We start from the raw sequence: 21,090 nt of genomic DNA, 5'->3' as shown, positions 1-21,090 counted from the left end.
GTGACTAAGTACGTTTGAAGTTCGTGATGAACAAAGATAGGGGCTTGGCAGGATAATTCCTGGATTCAGCCACGTATCTTTGTTTGTAATAGTTTTTTTATAGGGGCTTTTTAGAATATTTACTGGATTCAGCCATGTACATGTATCTTTATACATGTACCCGTTTTTGTGAAGTATAGGAATCCAGTATACATTTAGGTACGGTGATTTATATTTAATCATCCCAGTGACTGAGATATTAAATGTTTCTTGAACTGAAGCATGATTTCGAAGAATTTCATCTTTTGAAAGAACAGTCAGTTAGTCTCACACGTAATCATATCATTACACCCGCACTTTCTAAAGAAAGTTCGGGTATATTGTTTTTATCCCGGTCCGTCCGTCCGTCCGTTCCGGTTGTTGTCACTAAAACTGTGTCCACATTTACAGCGAAATCCAAATGATATTCTAGGAACTGAATAGCAAAGTCCTGTAGATGTGCAATAAGGTTTCAGAATGTTCATATTGGCCCCAGGGGGCAAATAGGGCCTGAAAAATGACATTTTCTAACATAAAGCTTGTCACTTAAACTCCATCTACATCTGTAGGAGCAGTCACATGATATTCTAGGAGCTGAATAGTAATGTCCTGTAGATGTGCAATAAGGTTTCGGAATTTTCATATTGGCCCCAGGGGGCAAATAAGGGTCGAAAAATGACGTTTTCTATCACAAAGCTTGTCACTTAAACTCCATCTACATCTTTAGGAATAGTCACATGATATTCAAGGAGCTGAATAGTAATGTCCTGTAGATGTGCAATAAGGTTTCGGAATTTTCATATTGGCCCCAGGGGGCAAATAGGGGCCGAAAAATGACGTTTTCTATCATAAAGCTCCATCTACATCTTTAGGAGTAGTCACATGATATTCTAGGATTGTTGACCTTGAATGACCTTGAAAGTGGGTCAAGGTCAAATGTCAAGATCACTTTCTCCTCCACAAATTCTTAGGTGGTTGACCTTTAAAAATGGGGTCAAGGTCACTCTTCAAGATGTGGGTCTCCACAAGCGACGCAACATTGAGTATGAACGTCATTCCAAAGGAAGTCTATATCCCCTTCCTTCACGGAATTCAGCATGATAGCTGTCTGCACCAAGTACTTGCGAGACACAGATAGATGACTGACACTCTACGCATAACTTGGAAAACAGTCTCCATGGGAAAGCCCTGTCAATGTCAGGGAGGACTGCATAAACCAACCAAGTGCCAATTTACATATCTGCCCAATGTTCAACAGTAGGACACTGGTACTGATCTTTAAGTAATACACAAAACTGACACTCTACACAAACTGGTAACAGCCCCCCCCCCCCCGAAAGAAAATTAAAACAAATACACATACATGATACACAGAAATAGTTAAACATGTACATTTCACCTTCTGTAATATTGTAAACCAATAAATGAATAAAAAATAATTCAAAAAAAAAAAAAAGAGAGAGAAAAGAAATGATAAATAAAATAAATGAACAAGCCTGACTTGCCTGATCAGGAATGATGCAATATCCTCGGTTCAGACTCTATACTCAGGAAACAATTTCTTTGTGCCTTTGCTCAGCCTCTCAAATCCAAGTGAACTCACTGAAATGACATCCACGTCCACACATGTACACAAATCATCCAACGAGGAAATGTGCAGCTTCCCCTCCTGTCGTCCGTTTACTGCATCCTCAAAAGTGAAAGTAGAAATCCCCGCCAACCAACTTTCTCACATGTCACTGTTTCGGATCCTTTTAAAAGCCACTTTATCAATATACAATGATCACCATCATGCATTCAAACACAAATAAACATCACTGATATCATTCAAACTCCATTATTTCTTCTCTTTATATCATTTAGTATTTAACCCTGGTCACATTACCTTCGTAAATATTTTGCTCACAAAAACGTCAGGTGAGTCAAATAATCATAGTTATATTTAGAGAGGGGAAAAGTGGAATATGACGATGTCTGATCATCAACTTTTATCACATTTGTTTGAGAATGTAATTCACTAAAAATTAAACTTGTAAAAATTACACACTGAAGTAACTACGACGAGTTGCAGAAAACCTGGATTTTCGAGTTACTGCCGGATTCTATCTCTTGTGAAGTATATCTTGTACAGAAGCGGATGTAGGAATTTTTGAAGTGGGGGGGGGGGGGTCCAGCACTTGATCGTTTAGATACTTTTCACAACGTCTCTCCGCTATATATTTCTGATATCGCAAAGAAATGAGAGAGAGAGAGAGAGAGAGAGAGAGAGAGAGAGAGAGAGAGAGAGGTTACTCCCAGTAGGCTGGGGGCGTTCTAGGCCCCCAGAAGCTGTAGGGTAAATGGTGCAACTCCTGCATTCTGTCCTGCATTCTGAACATTTCCTTTTCACTTTCAAATTGTCTACTTCTTAAACAAAATTTTTTATATTACATATATACAATTGTACTTTTTAAGAATTCTTTTTAAAAGCGATACTTGCATCTGACGAAAATATCGTAAATATAGTATTAGTGTGTTGTCTTATTTATCCTGGAGTTGAATGATAATTATAATAGTGTTGATAAATTTGAATGAAGCAATTAGTAGTACATATACATGTAAGTATCTACCGTTCATATCATTTGGACTCAAATTCTCGTTAAAATTGAATATTTCTTAAACTTTTTGGTTCTCCAAAGGGGGGGGGGGGGGGTCCAGACGCCCTGGACCCCCCCCCCCCCTTCTGGATCCGCCCATGTCTTATGTGTTGTTTCTGCTAGGAACTTTCATTTGCGATTACAGTCACTTGCCCTTTAAAACCATCCCAATTCGAAGTAATATGAGCCCCGTCGGTTTTATTGACAACGCAATTTCTTTCTTTTGAAATGGGAAAGAAGTTCGAGTTATTGACCTCTCTCTCCCTCTCTCTCTCTCTCTCTGGTTGGCAGTCGAAACGGTATGTAGTAAAAATGTAAGTTTAAACGATGAATTCAGTTATGTTTTGAAGATTTGGTATATCGAGGTTTGGCTTTAAGTTCGTACTTTGTTTTAATAACGTTAGGCCTAGTTGTCAAATTACTGAGTCAACTTCTTCATCCCCTTTTGGAACTAAGAATGCAATGACGTAGCCAAATCACACTGTGGCTTCTTTACTAGTTTTAAAAACATTATAGGATTCAGCGATATAAAAAAAAAAAGGGGGGGGTCCAGGAATCCAAAAAAAGAAGGAAAAAAATGAATCGATAAAAATAAATATACGTGTATCACCCAGTGCTAGTTAATATTTTAATCAACTTGTACATTAAAAATAATTGCCTACAAATATTAGCAGTATCATATTTAAAACAAAAAACAACACTACAAAGATGTCCCACAGAAAGGGGGGGGGGGTGCCAATCCCCGGATTCCCTTCTGGATCCGCCATTTGGACAGTCTCATGACAGCATCTAGTTATACAGTTGCTTCAACAAAAATGGAAAAATTAAATATTCATATCTAGTGATCAGTCATCCAAAAATTACTCTCTTAAACACCACCCTGATTCCAGGCACAAGTACTCTGAAGTTGAAATAAAAAATGCTGGAGTTCCCCATTGACAATATCTACATAGGCGTTGGTGATCAGGTCTTCCAACAGGCTGTTGGAATATCCATGGACAGGAATTGTGCTCTTTGTTAGCTGACCTGTTTTCATACTCTCATGACGCAGAGTATATTTAACAACTTCTACATTTTTAGTAAACCAGATTGATTGATTGATTGTATGTTGTTTAACGTCCCTCTCGAGAATCTTTCACTCACATGGAGATGTCACCATTACCGTTGAAAGGCTGCAAAATTTAGGTCTATGCTCGGCGCTTACGGCCTTTAAGCAGGGAGGGATATTTATCGTGCCAAACCTGCTGCGACACAGGGCATCGGTTTTTGCGGTGTCATCCGAAGTATCGCCCCCATTTAATCGCCTTTTAAGACAAGCAAGGGGTACTGAGGACCTATTCTAACCCGGATCATTATTGCGAAAGTTAAAAAAAAAAATTATCCGAAAATATACAATTTTATAGTGCGTAATAAACTTCGTGGAAGAGTGATTGCTGCAACTTGTTTACGAATTGCCGGGAACTGCCTAAATAGCAATCATTGTCTATATGGCGCAATCTGACTTGCTAATATTTCTCATGAATATTCCGAGCAAAAGGTCATGTGGACGTGACCCCCTATGGGGTTATGTCAGATCCTATTGTAGCGATTGTGAGCGTATCTTGAACAAAAATTAGACCGATTTGTTACATGATATATCTTCATTGTAGAATGGAAACTGGTAGGTCTGAAATGAATATGGAACTCGTGAACCCCTGACCCTGGCAAAATGTTTAGGGCGCATTATTGCGAGGCTAGACCACAACCTAAAATGTCGAAATTGAAAACTACCAAGTCTGAAAATGTAGAACAAGAGCTACTGCTTTATCATAAGCAGTCTTGTCAGCATCACAGCAGCCATCAATCGACATCTTGCTGATTTAAAAAGAGACATAGACATTGTCCACGACAAAGAATTTAAAACTGCAAATGGGATTTTAGATGAACCAAGAGAGAGAACACGTCAAGGTTTATGTAAGCCTACTAAACACAAAGTTATCTTTGATACAGCCGACCCAGACAAAACTTACGCAAACCTTCAACGGGTAAAGGCTTCACCAGTTATTCTGCAGCAAGCTGCATGATGTTTTCTTGCGGTGCACTTTGTCTCAAGGGGAATGGAATTCCATCACCAACTTCAGATAAATAGTTTCAATTTTCATGAGAACGAATCTGGAAAGTATGTTACCTTAACACACGAGGCACTACAGAATAATTGCCAGGAACGCCTTTCGTCAAGTGATGACCATAGTATGGAAAAACGGATGTATGCAACCGATGATCCGAATTGTTGTCCTGTGCAACTTTTGATCGCGAAATTTTATCAAAATGCCTTTTACTTATTTAATCAATACTACTGCGATTCTCTCTTGAATGCTGATAAATGGTTTACAGCCAAACCTCTGTCGAAACGTACATTCGCAAATTTTCTCAGTGAAATTAGCACAGCTGCCGGTGTCCAGAAGAAATACACCCTGCATTGTTTAAGAGCGACCGCTATTACCAACTTTAACGACAGTGCTTTTAAAGTAAGGCACATGATGTTCATGTGTAATCATGGAAATGACAGCTCTCTCCGTTCCTAAAACAGATCCGTGTCGTCTACTCAGAAAAAGCCCTTTGAGCAGCACACTCCCAGAAACCTACTTGCGCAGAATGAAAGCAACGCTTTGATACACATTCCAGTTAAGTCCTAGAAAACGTAAATACACCTCATAGAGAAGTTGATGTTGCACATTTAAAATGTTTAATTTATGTATTTTTCCAGCAATCGTAAATAAAAATTAAGCTCAAGTATTGATTGTTAACTGTGTAATAGTATGCATTATGGTTGAAATATTTTAAGCAATGAATTATTATTTTTTGAAAGATATAGTATCATATCTGCAACGGTGTGTGCATACAAATTGAATAACGCGCGTTATAGTCCAAGTCGAGATATTGATTCGTATCTCTGGATCCACTTATGAAAAATGTGGATCCCACTTCTGAATTTATGTACTGTAACAAGATTAGCTACATGTATGAAAGGTGAAGATAATGAACAGTAATCAATCTCAAAACTCCTATAATGTAAAACTTATACGGTACCAATTTTGATGCACCAGATACGCATTTCGACAAATAATGTCTCTTCAGTGATGCTCAACCGAAATGTTTGAAATCCGAAATAACTATGAAGTTTTAGAGCTAAATATAGCCAAAAACAGCGTGCCAAAAAAGTGGAGCCAAATTCGTCCAAGGATAAGAGCTATGCATGAGGGAGATAATCCTTAATTTTGAAATGAATTTCTAAATTTTATAACAGCAATTAAATATACATCCGTATTTTCAAGCTAGTAACGAAGTACTTAGCTACTGGGCTATAAGCAATACAAAATAGAAAGTTGGGCAAACACGGACCCCTGGACACACCAGAAGTAGGGATCAGGTGCCTAGGAGGAGTACACATCCCCTGTTGACCGGTCACACTCTCCGTGAGTCCTATATTCTGATGTACATGTATCTATAGCTATATCACTTCTGACACCGATGTAATAGTAACACGACAGTCAGGATTCTGGTCCTTTCACTTACCACGATTTGATAGAGGAACAAAACATTACTGGTATTTTAAGTTCATGAATTTATTAAGTCTACATTAAAAATAATTCTAATTACATTCTATTACAATAATAATAATAATTGACAATTATCAACCACCCCTAAGTACAACAAAGTCAGATTCTGAAATAATCGGAGTATGTAACGTGTAAATTTGAATATAACTAAAATGATTTAGACTACTTCAAGAATTTTCCCTATCTAGTCTGATCTCAAAATTAAAGGTGAAGATAATAACGAACAGTGATCAATCTCATAAATCCCACAAGTAATACAAAATATGTAGTTGGGCAAACATGGACACACCAGAGGTGGGATCAGGTGCCTAGGAGGCGTAAGCATCCCGTGTCGACCGGTCACACCCGCCGTGAGTCCTATCAGGTAAACGGAGTTATCCGTAGTCAAAAACAGTGTGCTACGAACGGTCTAACAATCGGTATGAAACATGTCAGACAGCATATCTTGAGATTTATGACTATTAACGTGTAAAAATAAGTTAAATACAAATTCCTAACTTTAATAAGTTTAAATGGAGATTTATTTAAGATCGAATCCTGAAATAATCAAGATATGTGATCCCAATTAATTTCCCAAACCTACTAACAGCAATTAATTCAATGACTTGATAAAATATAATTACCCAAAACCTACAATGTATATTGCACCGTTCCCAAAAATGAAAATTAGGAAACTGGCGAATTTACGGAAAACCCGCCTTCTCTACTCCGAAATAAAATCCGTATCTAAATATAGAAATATACATACGAATTCGTATCAAATATTACGGAGAACCTACATGGATGCGGAAAATAGTGCCGGTAAGTGAGAAAGTTTCCCAGTTTACTTTCGAAAGGTCGGTGGTCTCTTCCCAGGTACATTGTATCTGGGTTCTCTCTTCCACCAATAAAAACTGGGTGCCACCATATAACTGAAAAATTGTTGAGTGTGGCAGAAAACATCAAAACAAACAAAAAAACAAATACTAGTAACCACGTCACGCTGCCATTTCAATTGATAGTCACGTGACCAGTTCAAACTTTCAGATCATCGGTGGTCTTATCTGTGTAAAGCTGTGTATTTTGTTACAATAGTACCGCGCCATAAGTTTAATAAAAATAAAAATAAGAAGTGGGATATATAATGGGCACTCTCTTTAATTTCTGGTCCTTTTATCATCCTCTTGAATTCTTTTATTTTCCTCCTCCAGAGGACTTGGTTCACTGTAGAAAAAACTGACATTCTCAAACATTATCAGTAGTTCATACATAATGTAGTACACTGCCAGTTTTATATAACTTGGTACCAAAAGTATATGTAAGCAAATTTGAAAAGCATCATAAGATTCCATCCAAAGACATGAAACCTGCAACATATATAAACCATAAACATGTGCATATGAAGTACTGCTACTTTATGTAGTATTACTATTGCAAAGAATACCTCCAATTCACAGAAATGCACAAGTCAGTCTGGCATGATTTATCTTCATATACATTTTGTATATCAGATTCTAAACTGACAACATCTCTTGTTTCAATGTTCATCGATTTTGATTTTCTTGCATGGTGATCCTAAATGTATTAAAAAATTGAATTAATATTATCAAGATTTGAATTAAAAACTGTTCAGTGTATGTGTTTACATTATGACCCCTGGGTCGAGGCCTCTGCTGGTGGACTGTTAGTCCCCGAGGGTCTCTACAGCCCGTAGCTAAGTACTTCGTTAAATACGGATGTATATTTAATTGCTGTTATAAAATTTTGAAATTCATTTCAAAATTAAGGATTATTTCCCTCACGCACAGCTCTTATCCTTTGAAGAATTTGACTCCACTTTTTTCCCTATAAAACTTCATTGTTATTTTGGATTTCAAACATTTCAGTTGAGCATCACTGAAGAGACATTATTTGTCGAAATGCGCATCTGGTGCATCAAAATTGGTACCGTATAAGTTTTACATATGGAACAATTAGTCTCAAGATTCTTTTCAATAAATGATGTACCTGTTCTTGATGCTCCCAACTCAATGTTCAAAGAGGACGCCAATGAACGCCAATGTTCATTTGGGGTAGGTGTCGGTAATGGGTTCTTCAATATGTATTATATTGTTGCATGAATTTTCTCTCAGTGTCAGTCCATTTAGATCCAACAGGCTTAGAAGAATAATATGTTCACAAATAAAGATTACATACATTCAAAAAATATTGTAGTATAGACAAGTACATGAATGTCAAATGTATGGCATGTCAAACGTTGCAATATTTGATCTTTTCCATTTGTATTGTATAATTTTCCATTTGTATTCTATATTTTCCATTTGCATTGTATAATTTTTCACTTGCATTGTATAATTTTTCATTTGCATTGTATAATTTCCATTTGTATTGTATAATTTTCCATTTGTATTCTATATTTTCCATTTGCATTGTATAATTTTTCATTTGGATTGTATCCAGGGAATGTTTATTTTGATTTGTTACGAAGGATTTCATTAGTTAACGTCACTGATGACCACGGGCCGTAGCAATGACGGTTCTTTATCGTGCCAACGCCTGTGCAGCGATACGGAATATTTGTTTTTAAGGTCATTACGGAAAGACCCGTGATTCTCACTTTTAAATGCCGAGTGTTTGGCAAAGGAGCAATCACTGTCTTTGTTTATGTCTTAGGTTTGATGAGGCAATGACAGTAACGGTTCTCGAACTCACGACCTCTCGCCCACAAACCAAGCGATATATTACTGAGCTACCGCGATCAGGTCCATGTAGGACTAGTTATTTTTGAAAATACGTAGCTAGCTCTAGTAATGGCGAATCCCCCACCCCCTGATCTTTTTTTTTAAATAGAACTCTCCAGAAAAGCATGCACATTTTTATTTAGTCAGAATTCAGTAGATTTAGGGGACTTAATTCGGCCCTTGGGTCCCCACCAATCAGCCAATTGTTAACATCAAGTTTGGCTTGTTACAACTATTCAATGGATTCAATGGAGTTATCGTTTATCGAATTTGGTAATGCGCGAGATATTGAAGAGGTAAAGTTCAGGAGCCACGTTTCGCAGGAATGTACCGTATTTGCTAAGTGTAATGGCGTACACCCCCTCCCCAATTAATTGAACGCTTTTATGCGTCTAATGTGATCAGCATATTCAAACTAGTCTCCTATTTAACCACTGGCTGATCTAGATAATTCTGAACGAAAGATGCAGTAAACTGCTGGATGTCTGGGGACTGCCCCCCCCCCCCCCCCAATTTTTTAATTTAAGGTAAATCTTGGTATCTTGTTTAGAAAAATGTATTAAAAGATAAAAGAAGCAACAATTTCTTCCATTCCCGGAGAAATAAATGACAAAATCTTTTGATTTCTTGAATTACTTTATTGAGAGAACTTAATTTTTCCAGAAACCCTTAAAATTTGCGTCATTTTACTAATTTTACTTTATTAAAAATGACATATTTCAAGCCCTAAAATCTGTAAAATCCAGCTTTCGGGGGCTTCGCCCCCTGGACCCACTGGGGGCCGCCTCAAGGCGCCCCCAGGCCTCATAAAGTGGCGCCCCCGTAACTGCAATTCCTGGATCCGCCCCTGTAAGTCCCCTGGAACAAGTGCGTTTTGACAAAATAAAACGCACATGCATGCTTTTTTGACATCTATATATAAAATATCATATTTGTGAAGGAAAGGGGGGGGGGGGGGGTCTCCCGGCGCAAGATTCCACATTGCTACATGTAGCTACATGTATGTTCAACAAGTCCTTATATGGAACCGATCGCGGTTGTTCAGTGATATATCCTTTGGTTCGTAACCGTGAGGTCGCATGTTCGAGTTCTACTCATGTCATGGCTGCATCAAACCAGTTAATACTTTCCCATACGCATTGCTATCTAAATGTGAGAATCACAGATCTTTCGGATAATGTGACCTTAAAAGCAGACGGGATGTGTTGCGACAGGCGTTGACACGTTAAAAAACCCCACTGCTACGCCACTGTGCGCGTACATGTAGCATAGTAAGTCTATTTGTGGTACGTCACGGCTAAATATAAGTGGGACCTAAACTAATGAAATCCTTCGTAACAAATCAAAATAAACAATCCCTCGGATGCAATACAAATGAAAGATTTTGCAATGCAAATGGAAATTATACAATGCAAAACGAAAAATATATATAATACAAATGGAAAACATGGAATACAAATGGAAAATTATACAATACAAATGGAAAATATAGAATACAAATGGAAAATTATACAATACAAATGGAAATTATACAATGCAAATGAAAAATTATAAAATGCAAATGGAAAATATAGAATACAAATGGAAAATTATACAATACAAATGGAAAATATAGAATACAAATGGAAAATTATACAATACAAATGGAAAAGATCAAATATTGCAACGTTTGACATGCCATACAAATGTACAGTTGAAATTATTTTACTGAGTGGAACAGGTGTAAGTCCTATTGGTGTTCCTCTACACCTTTTCCCTGTCAGTTTCCTTGGTGTGTATGAGTGATCAGATGGAAAACTTATAGCGTATGAGTGGAATGATGGATTTAATCTCTCGCTTTCATTCACAGTTCTGGCATAATCATGCTCACCATGCTGTATAGTATAAATAAGTGGAATTTAAACGGTTTTTACCACGATTTTTATTGCTTTTAAATTTGTGAAAATGTGGTGTTTTGAATCGTGCTAGTATTATTTTTTCGATATAAAGCGTGCTTTAGTGATTATTTTGTATCGAAAGTGCAAAAAGTCAGATATGCATATTCTCGTTAGAGATTGTCGCGCCATTAGTATGTGACGTCATACGTGTCAATCGAGGTGAAGATTTCTCACATACAGCAGGCTATTGATACAAATTGGAGAGATTCAACAATTACAAGTCCCATTATATTGTGTTGTTCAGTATATAGTTGTAATAATCAGCACAAAAAAGAATTGTTTTACTTTTACCAACGAGGCAAGTCGGAGAAATGTTGTGAGCTTAGAAATAAATTTAGAAATACTTCAAATCAACGGAAAACCATCTTCAATGACGAACTTACATATTGCATTCTAACCCATTTAATTCATGATATCGACATTTCTGTTTACAAATTGATAGGCTCGTTGTCCTTCAGACTGGACATAATCAGAGACTGCCTTCAGTTCGAGAACTCTTATAGCCTACCAGGTCTGGCAACCACAGAAATTTCTGTGTAGCATACACGTTTTATATACATGTATATGCACCTTTGATTTCATATGCAACGATATACTGGTTTGCCCCCCCCCCCCCCGCTTGAAGTTTTGAGTATTGACACCATGTACGAAATGACTACACGGACTACCCCTACACCCCACCCCCCGAATAAAATAGTAAGAAAATGAATAAGTCGAAAAAAAATCTTAGTTGATAATCGTCAAAAATGTTGAAATACAGCGGCTTTATTTTTAAAAATAAAAATGACGGTGCGTGCCAACGTAGTGAAGAAAAAAAATTGCAACAATATAATGAATGACAGTCCCCCCCCCCATATTTTTTAAGTAATGAGAGGGATGATTATAAGGTAGAGGTTACGATTATTGGCCCCATGTCTCCCTCCCTCTTAAACCGCCGCGGTGGCCGAGAGGTTAGAGCGTTCGCCCCGCATGCGGAAGGCCGAGGTTCGAATCCCGGCCGCGACAGACCAAGTCGTTAAAACAGGTAGTGACAGTGCCATCGCCAAAACGCTCGGCATCAGATGTGAATGTCACGGGTCCTCGGAGATGACCTTAACAACGGATGACCCGTGTCACAGTGGGTGTGGCACGCTAAAGAACGCTCACTGCTCAATGGCCGTAAGCGCCGAGCATAGGCCTAAATTTGAAGCCCTTCACCGGTCTTGGTGACGTCTCCATATGAGTGAAATATTCTCGAGCGAGACGTTAAAGTGTCCGTGAAGCCGTTTTCAAAGTGTTTCTTTAAATATTGTTTATATAATAAAGAACAGAAAAAAACAAGTCTGATCACTCAGTGCTTTTTAATATGCGAGTTATTGCACGAAATATCAAAATATTGCTAATCCACACCTTTACGATAACGAAAACGGGCTCTACCGGAAGTGACGCCAACTAACATCATTGGCGCCATTCTCAATGCAAAATTGGTAGAGCTCGGTAGTGATTATAACATCGAAATGGCTAGTAAGAATAAAGGACGGATGTGCGTTGTGGCAGGTTGTAGCAAAAGACAAGCAGATGGAGTTTCGGTGCATATTTTCCCAAAAGATCAGCGTCAGCGAGCAGCCTGGGTTCGTTTTGTAAAGCTAACAAGGGCAGACTGGCCTGGGCCATCGCAGTACACAGTGATTTGTAGCGAACATTTTAACGAGGATTGCTACGAGGCCCGTTTTTCGCTGATGAAAGACTTCGGCATTCCTGCGAATAAGTGTCTTCGTAAGGGATCTGTGCCATCGATATATCCTAAGCGGAAGAGGGATGAACTCAACGACGCCTTTCTTCAGTCTCCTCAGCTCACGACCCCCCCTCCCGAACGAAGAGCATATGCAAAGCGCGCAAAAAACATGGTAATTTTCTTTTCTGTTCTTCGTTGTTGTTGTTTTTTTAATCAAACACACTCAGAAGTATTATTCCCACAGCGATGCAGGTTTCAACTTAATAACTTTATAAACAATGTACATGTCTAGCTGAAAGTAGCCGATGTCTAATGCAATCATTTCCATTTACCATATGAAACAATATAAATCAATGTACAGTAACATGTTAAATACAAAGATGTCCTTTATTTTGACTTCATGAATTGCTGGACTTCACGCATCAGTGAGGCGAGACAGTGACACAGAAGTGCAGTGGGTACAATGCACCTGTCTCATAAGCAAATAGCATACCTATCTGATTATTTGTTGAATCTCATCTTCGTAATTAATTACTAATTTACTATACTTGCAAAAATTTGAGTGTAGGTAAATTTTTAGCTAAGGATCTATATGAGTTGCTTGTCAATTCATTATTCCTTTATTTAGACTATGGTACTCAGTAAAACATTTTTTTTTTTCATCAGGCAAAAAAAATTGAGATGGGATGCATGCTTATGTTTTCTACGTTTCTTGCTTCATTGTTGCTTTCATGCTCAGATTGAGGATTCGGGGGGGGGGGGGGGGGGGGGGGGGTCCAGACCCCCACCCAGAATTTCCTAGACTTAGTACTGCATTTCCTCAAGCCTCAAGGATGTGGTTACACTTGTAACAATTGTTGCATTGGTTCATTATAGATACTGACAGAGTTGCTGTGTGACAACAATACAGAAATACCAGTAGAGGAAGACCTACAAGAGCATGTTGAGAGTCATCAAGCACCCATTCAGGTATTCCTGTTTACATAAATCAATTTAAACCAGGGTTTAAACTTAACACCTGTTCACTCACCAAATGCAAGTGAAATTTGGGTTGAGCGAGTACAATTGAAATCTTGGTAACCCACATGGCCAGTACAGTTTCTTTTCAAAAAAGTATTTTATATCGGGTTCGGTATTGTGATAATCCATATTCATAAATACATTTTCCAAAATGATGCTTTAGAAATTTAACCAGTCCCATCGGACTGACTAAAACAGATGAATGTCAGTCCGCCAGACGTTTAACCAATCACAGACTGACGAGCATATATGTTAATTCCGAGCCCTGTCCATGGTTCGAGGAAAGTGAGGTTGGGATGCTTTGCTTGATGTTGATATGGAATGAACACTGATAAACATATATATATATATTAATATTGATAGTGAGACTATTTTACATTATTTGAGTTGGTGGGCTACAAAATTCTTCGGTGGGTTCCGAAATAGCAAAATCCCGGAGCCCGCGTGACTAATGGTATACTTCTTAAAGTTTAAACTCTGTAGGAGAATTTCACAAATAACAATTTCCACATATTTCTATAACAATTGATTGGAAATGGTTATAGATCATGTTTGAAAATTGTCAAAACAGAAATCTGTTTTCAAATGTAGGTTAATAAATCAAACATTTCTGAAACAGTAAAACTAGTTAAAATTGTTTAAAAAGTGTTAACATTTGCATATTCTACAGAATACTCAATATTTATATCTATTTTAGGAAGAGAGTAGCATATCAATGGCCTGTCAGACAGAAGAACCTAGGAAACGCAGTGTTAAGATCCAAGTGGCTGCAAAGAATAAAGAGAAAGGTCAAATTTAATGTTTACAGACAATAATATTATATCAGTGAATTGATTCTATGTACAGTTAATGTTTATTCATGTTTTTGTTACAATTAAAAAAAACCCAGAAACACGATAAAAAGTTTTAGATAAAATAGAAATTTTAATACAAATCAATTCTCTCCTGTTTGTATTTTGTTACTAAAAAAAAAGTCACTTTTTACAATTGGGCAGATTGTTAATGGCCATTTTACTCTCCAGGGCTGCAAGTTAATCTCCAACCACGTGTTCGCAGCATTGGTGTACAATTTAATGGCAGGGATGACTTGCCCACTCCACAAGTACCACCAGCAGCAGTTCCTGTCCTGGATTTGTCAAGTGGGGGAGAGTCAATAGAGGAAGTAGGGAGTGAGGCTGCCTCACTGTATGAACCATCTAGTGGCTGTGCCAGTTCAGATGATTCTCATATCCATAATAATAAGTAAGCTCTATTTTGCATTCTGTGAGAATTCAAGTGTTTAGTTGAAGGGGGAAAATTAGCATTCTAAGTAAATTCAGATTGAAGTTGTAGAAATTTTTTAAAAAAAATTGATTATGTAATTCTGAACTATTTTCTATTAAAACAAAACAACATTATATATCTATTGTTGAAAAAAGTGTCTGAAAAATCCTATCAGTTGAAGTACTAAGGAAAACCTAAGCTATATAATCAGTTTAATTTGAAATGTTTTAGCAATGAAAAGCCCTACAACCCACTGGATGAAGAAAAGTTTATAGTGTCCAGATCAAAGTTGTTGGAGCTATTGAGTAGCTGCAAGAGGTGCCATAGACACGCCACAGCCACTGTTCATCAGGTGATAGGGACGATGGCCAGGATTAGTGCAGAGTGTGAATTCTGTGGATTTACTTGGCAATGGAGTAGCCAGCCCTCCCTTGGAAACATTCCTGTAGGAAACCTCGGATTATCTGCCAGCATTCTGTTCTCTGGAGCCCTTGCTGCTAAAGTTCTGCGGGTTCTGCAGTTTATGGGAGTTGCAACCATAACAAGTAGAACATTTTATTCCCACCAGGCATCTGTGCTGTTTCCTGTCATTGCTCGTGTGTGGAACAGACACCAGGAGACGTATGCCAGGCAAGCGGTGGAACGAGGGGAGCCACTGATTGTTGGTGGAGATGGGCGAGCTGACTCCCCCGGTCACTGTGCCAAGTTTGGCTCCTACAGCACTATTGACCTTGAAAAAGGAATTGTGATTGACATCCAGCTAGTTCAGGTATTTGCATAAATGAATGAAAGGAAAGATTTGACATTAACTAGTCTTTATGTATGATATTTAAACATCTATTTTAAGAAGTTTATTTTGAAAGTTGTATTTGTGATTTCAAGTTCTTGATGTTGTGTGTGAGATGTGGTTTACTTTTTCTCCTTATTTATATTGTTATACAATTTTGTAGAGTAATGAAGTGAAAAATAGTAATGGTATGGAGAAAAGAGGTCTCGAGCGTGCTGTTGACTGGGTAAAAAATAACGATCTGGAGATAGGGACGATCATGACTGACCGCCATCTACAAATCCAGAAGTGGATCAGGGAAAATTTACCCGAGACCACTCATTACTATGATGTGTGGCATGTTGCTAAAGGTAATATTTTTAATTGTTCACTCTGATTTATGCTCGCAACATTTGCAGACATTTACTAGACACATAGCTATGCATGCTTAATTATTTGAAGTTTGGAGAGAACTGTAGAAAATATGCATTGAGAATTATCTGAGTTTGTCCTGTTTATTCAATGTAGGTTTAAAGAAAAAAGTCCTGGCTGCCGCCAAACAGAGTGAATGTGGACAGCTATCGAAGTAGAGCAGGAGCCTGACAAATCACCTATATTGGGTAGCAGCCTCTACACCTAATGGGGATGGGGACTTGATGTGGGCAAAGTGGGAATCCGTTGAAAACCATGTTCACAACAAGCATGAGGGACACAATGAGCTATTCCCATCGTGTGCCCATGGCATGCTTTATGGCGACGAACGAAAGAAGAAGTGGATAAAACCAGGTAGAACCACTTGTTAAAATTTTAGATCACCAAAGTTTACTCGAATGACCTATTGCAATTGGTCTGCGGTCGTCGTCCTTCGTCATGCGTTAACAATTGAACATTTTTTACTTTTTGATGTCTACCATGCCAATTCTTTTCAACTTTGGTATGTAGCATTTTTTGAACAAGGTGGACATAAATTGTAAATTTAAGGATTCCTGCACTCCTGGAGTCTAAGGGGCAGGACAAAAACTGCCCAAATTTGACAAATTTTCTTTATATCCACATGTGTGTGAGAAAAACTAAATACATAGTAATGTAGAACAGGAAAGCCTCTACCAAAATTTTAACTTTCATGATCCCCAGGGTAGGGGTTCTGACTCCAGGACAAGACCAAATTTGGTATAGAGTTTTAAACATTCAAAAGACATCCTCTTTCATGCTATTGATACTAAATTGCAAATAACAGATATTTAGAATGATTGGGTAGCCCATTAAGTTGTAAATTTGATGATCCCTAGGTCAGGGGTTCAGGTCCTAAGGTGGGGCCATATAGTGAAAATGTATTAAATATTGGGAAATCTCCTCTACTCCCATATACATTCGCGAAAAACTAATTGCATGATTTTAACGTCTATGAAAATCTCTAACTTGTGAAGTTTATGACTCCTGGCCCTTTGGTGGGGTCAATATGGACACGCAGTGAAAATGTATTAAATCTTAGAAATTTTTCTTCTTCTACTTCCATACAGAACTGAGAAACACTAAAGGCATGATTATGATGTCCTTAAAGCTTTCTACTTGTATTGTGAAATTCATGGGTTCAGGCACCCCGTATGGGCTATGATCCTTAGGTGCCCCATTAAGGCCTGTGGGCCTCTTGTTCTTTACATAGGTCTGTTGATAATTAAACATTTTCTTTTGTTAGCATATTATGGTTTTTATAAAAGTGTTGAGCCTTATTAAAAACTGCGAATGTTTATTGATTTCATTTTTACTAATTTTTTCTTATATCATTTTCAAAAAGGATCAAAAGCAAGTGAGAAGATTAGTGACATCATATTGTCCAATCAGATGAAAAGGGACATTCCCAAGCTATCCCCATTGTACCAGACATCACAGATAGAGGCATTCCATAGTACTGTCAACCACTTTGCCCCCAAAATGGTGGCCTTCTCTTACTATGGCATGTACTGCAGGTATGTTTATGCTTCAGAAATTTCATGAATGTTCAATAACCCATGCTGCTTGTATATTTTATGCAAGGCCAAATAAAGTCAATTGATAGATCAACAACCCCTACCGCCCCTCAAAAAAAGGGAGTCACCTCGATATTTTTTTTATTTTCGCAAAATTTACAATTTCAAACAAACTTGCTTCCCAGTGACATGAGTGAATGATTAAAGTCACAGAATGTTGGTTTTGTATCTTCTACCAAGGATTCTTTGAATTTTAACTTGATTAACACTGTGATGTCGTTTGTCATTAATTTTTTTCTCTCTCGGGAAATATATATATAAAAATAAAATCCTTCCATATTTTTTGTGCTCCTGTATGATAATCTACTAATTAAGTTGAATTGACCAAAGCATGTTTAAGATAAGTAATTTTATAGCAATATTGTTTTAAGGTTGATCGTTGCTGCTCTTCATTTCAATGAAAATACGTCAAGAGTGCAGGCTGCTACAAAGGAAGGGAACATGCAGTTCAAGATCAGCTTTCCCAAGTTTAAGCATGGAGAGTACAGTGTGCGAAAGAGAACTGTAGATTCAACATATGGTACTACAACAATACTCCTTTCCTCTCCTCTTTTTCTCTCTTCCTCTCTTGACTAATGGGAATGCCTAAATAAAGTCTATATATATATATATATATATATATATATATATATATACCAATAAAATAGAAACATAAAAAATTTTATTTGAATTTATGGAAAACAATGAGCACCTAGAAGAGTAGAAATTAAGATTCTCATATGACACAGTTATTGCATATTGACTTCATTTCAGGGTATGTAACTTCATTGATGACTGAGACATTCGCATCCATGGAAGCTTCAGTTGATGCTACATCACCCCATCAACCACCTGTCTCCTGCTTGCCAGAAATACAGCCACCACCACTTTGCAGTAACTTTGTGCATCCTGAAAAAAGTGAGGCAGTGCAGCATTTCAGATCTCGTTTTAGGAGGAAAGAGACACCAGTATAGAAGAGAAGTGTGATGAACATGTGCAATGAACAAAACTTTATCACGTCCATCATGTATATAGTTGTGTAGTATATTGCATATGTAAATAACTTAGTATTAGATTGCTTTATTTTTAGTGTCATAGTATGTAGCTATAGTGTAAATAATTCCCCTTGTATAGTCATTAAAGACATGGAAACATGTAAGCAGGGCCCACGTCCCATTCCTGGGTGCAGGATTTATTTTGTAGCTGATGCTTTCATTGATTTAAATTATTCTAATTAAAAAATAGATATCTTTACAGATATTTTTTATTTTTAGTGTTCTTTTTCTTGCTTATGTTTTTAACTTTTGTATAATATTATAAATATTTTTTTCATCATGAGAAATATTGCTTTTTTTAAACTTTTTAAAAAATGTTTTACTTTGAGTCAAATTATGCTTACTCATTCTGGGTCTTGATATCCGTGATACTCCTCTGAGCTGAATGTCTCACGGATCTTTGTTACTGCACAGGAGGGGAGGGGGACTCGAACACTCTTTCCTAAGTAGCCCCAACACCAACGAGCTAGTTGACGATATGCGGTATATCTGTTTCTCCTATGATAAAAATGTATAAATTGTTACACAACTGAATACACCACTTTTGTTGAATTCCTAATAATTATTGATAATAAAACATCATTCTTACTCATTCATGCTGTTCTGTATATCTCCATACTGAGAACGATACTGGTAATATGCAGTCTCCAGGACAAAGACGTCTAGACAAACAGTCTGGAATCCAGGATGTCTTGTAATGCAGGTTAAATCATCACTATAAGACTCAATTTTCTCGACAATCTGTGGAATTTCAGAGCAGCATTTGCTTTCTAATGCTGTGGGCATGGGTGTGCATGATCCACAATTGCACCTAAAATTGTAATTGCATTATCAACATGTATTACTGAATCATTAGTTAATGAAGTATTTGCTATGAATTAATTTCCTGAAGACAAATAGAAAAGCAGGTAAAATATTACATGGCAGCTTAATTACATGATTACCAGGTGCAGCACTCTCTTTATTTAGCAATTTCCTTGATGTCAATACAACACATTGTAAACAAAAAAATAATTCTTAAACTGATCCTTCAGTATTTTGATTGTTGAGGATTATTTTAAAAGTTGTTGAGCAACATTTATCCAATCATCAGAATAAAATAAAAGTTAACAAGGATCAAAATAATAATGGATTGGCGATCGAATTCCAAATTGTAAAGTCATCATACTTATCCACGGGGTTTTGACACAGTATGAGCAAATGGGTACTATTATACTATAATATATACCCATTTCCTCATATTTTGTCAAAACCCTGTTATCTACATGTATGTTTCAACGCACACAGGGTAGTGGACAGTTAACAACACAGAAGAAATTTTCTTTTCATTAACATTCTTAAAATGATTGACTTTTTGTTATGAACTCTAATCAGGACAGTGTTGTGGTCACTTCAAAGTAAAAACACGTTCAAAAATTGTCATGCGACTTCTTGGCTACGCCACTACACTTAACAAATTCAATTTAATCTAGCTTAATCAAGCTATTATAATTACGTTTATAATGAGAGCTAAATGAAGAAACTGTGCTGGACCTGATCAATGGCCAAACGTTTTCAATAGCGTGGATACAATTATTTTTTTTCTACACGCATAAGCTGTGAAGTTATAAAGTTTATAGATATATTTTATCAATTTAATTACATGGGTAACAAATAAAAGATAGGGAAAGTTGTACCAATCTGTATTTTCTAGTCTGTGCTGGTCGTCGACTTCGTCTTCGCTTGAACCATCCGATTCGCTAAGATCAGTCGCTTCAGGTTCAAACCGATATGGGACTATGTCCTGCTGATGTTCCTCGTGTTCTTCTTCGAAGGATGATATCTCAAATGACATGTGTAGGTCAATATCCGACGAAGAATCCGAGGTTACGCTGTTATCGTTTACAGTTGCCATTTCAAAGCTGATGTAAAGTGACGTCACGCAAGTATTTTGCTAATAATAGTACAACCGGAAGTTGCCTTGATTGGTTTTAATCAGGTGCGAAAATCGACAACTTTGAACGGGAATAATTTCCTTATCGCCGCTATATTGACTGTAAAATTTTGGGATATTGACTTTCGTGTTATTCTACACCAATTAATCAAAACTTTGACTTTGACTTCACGGACTCTTTAAGCAAAATACAATCAATCTTAAAAACACACTATACGATTTAAGAAGTCGATAGATTTTCATCAGAGTGGTAATTTTAAAATCCCCCCTCCGTTTGAAAAATAAAATTATAAATGAAATCGATATCGGTAAATCGGCTGTTTCCTTCGACACGTTGTAGGTTAATGCATCAGCAGATCTTCTCTACCTTCTCCAGTGTAACGGTTAGAGAAGAACTGATTTTAATTAGATCATCATCGGCTA

The 21,090-nt window shown here is 37.2% G+C and overlaps 1 protein-coding gene and 1 pseudogene across 1 annotated transcript; one reads left to right on the top strand and one right to left on the bottom strand.

Annotated features, from left to right (window-relative positions):
* The first annotated feature begins 12,154 nt into the window (after nt 1-12,154).
* Nucleotides 12,155-19,327, top strand: LOC125653981 (uncharacterized; annotated as a pseudogene).
* Nucleotides 17,946-20,869, bottom strand: LOC125653983 (P2X purinoceptor 7-like). Its single transcript, XM_048883678.2, has 4 exons — nt 20,411-20,869; nt 19,324-19,545; nt 19,079-19,232; nt 17,946-18,588 (listed from the first exon to the last, which is right to left on the bottom strand). The coding sequence occupies exons 1-3, from the start codon at nt 20,626-20,628 to the stop codon at nt 19,079-19,081; spliced, it is 594 nt and encodes a 197-aa protein (XP_048739635.1). The 5' UTR covers nt 20,629-20,869; the 3' UTR covers nt 17,946-18,588.
* Between the last annotated feature and the right edge of the window lie 221 nt (nt 20,870-21,090).

This window comes from Ostrea edulis, chromosome 4, assembly GCF_947568905.1.
Source record: "Ostrea edulis chromosome 4, xbOstEdul1.1, whole genome shotgun sequence".
NCBI lineage: Eukaryota > Metazoa > Mollusca > Bivalvia > Ostreida > Ostreidae > Ostrea > Ostrea edulis.
The sequence above is the reverse complement of the archived record's forward strand: the minus strand, read 5'-3'. Positions and strand labels throughout refer to the sequence as shown.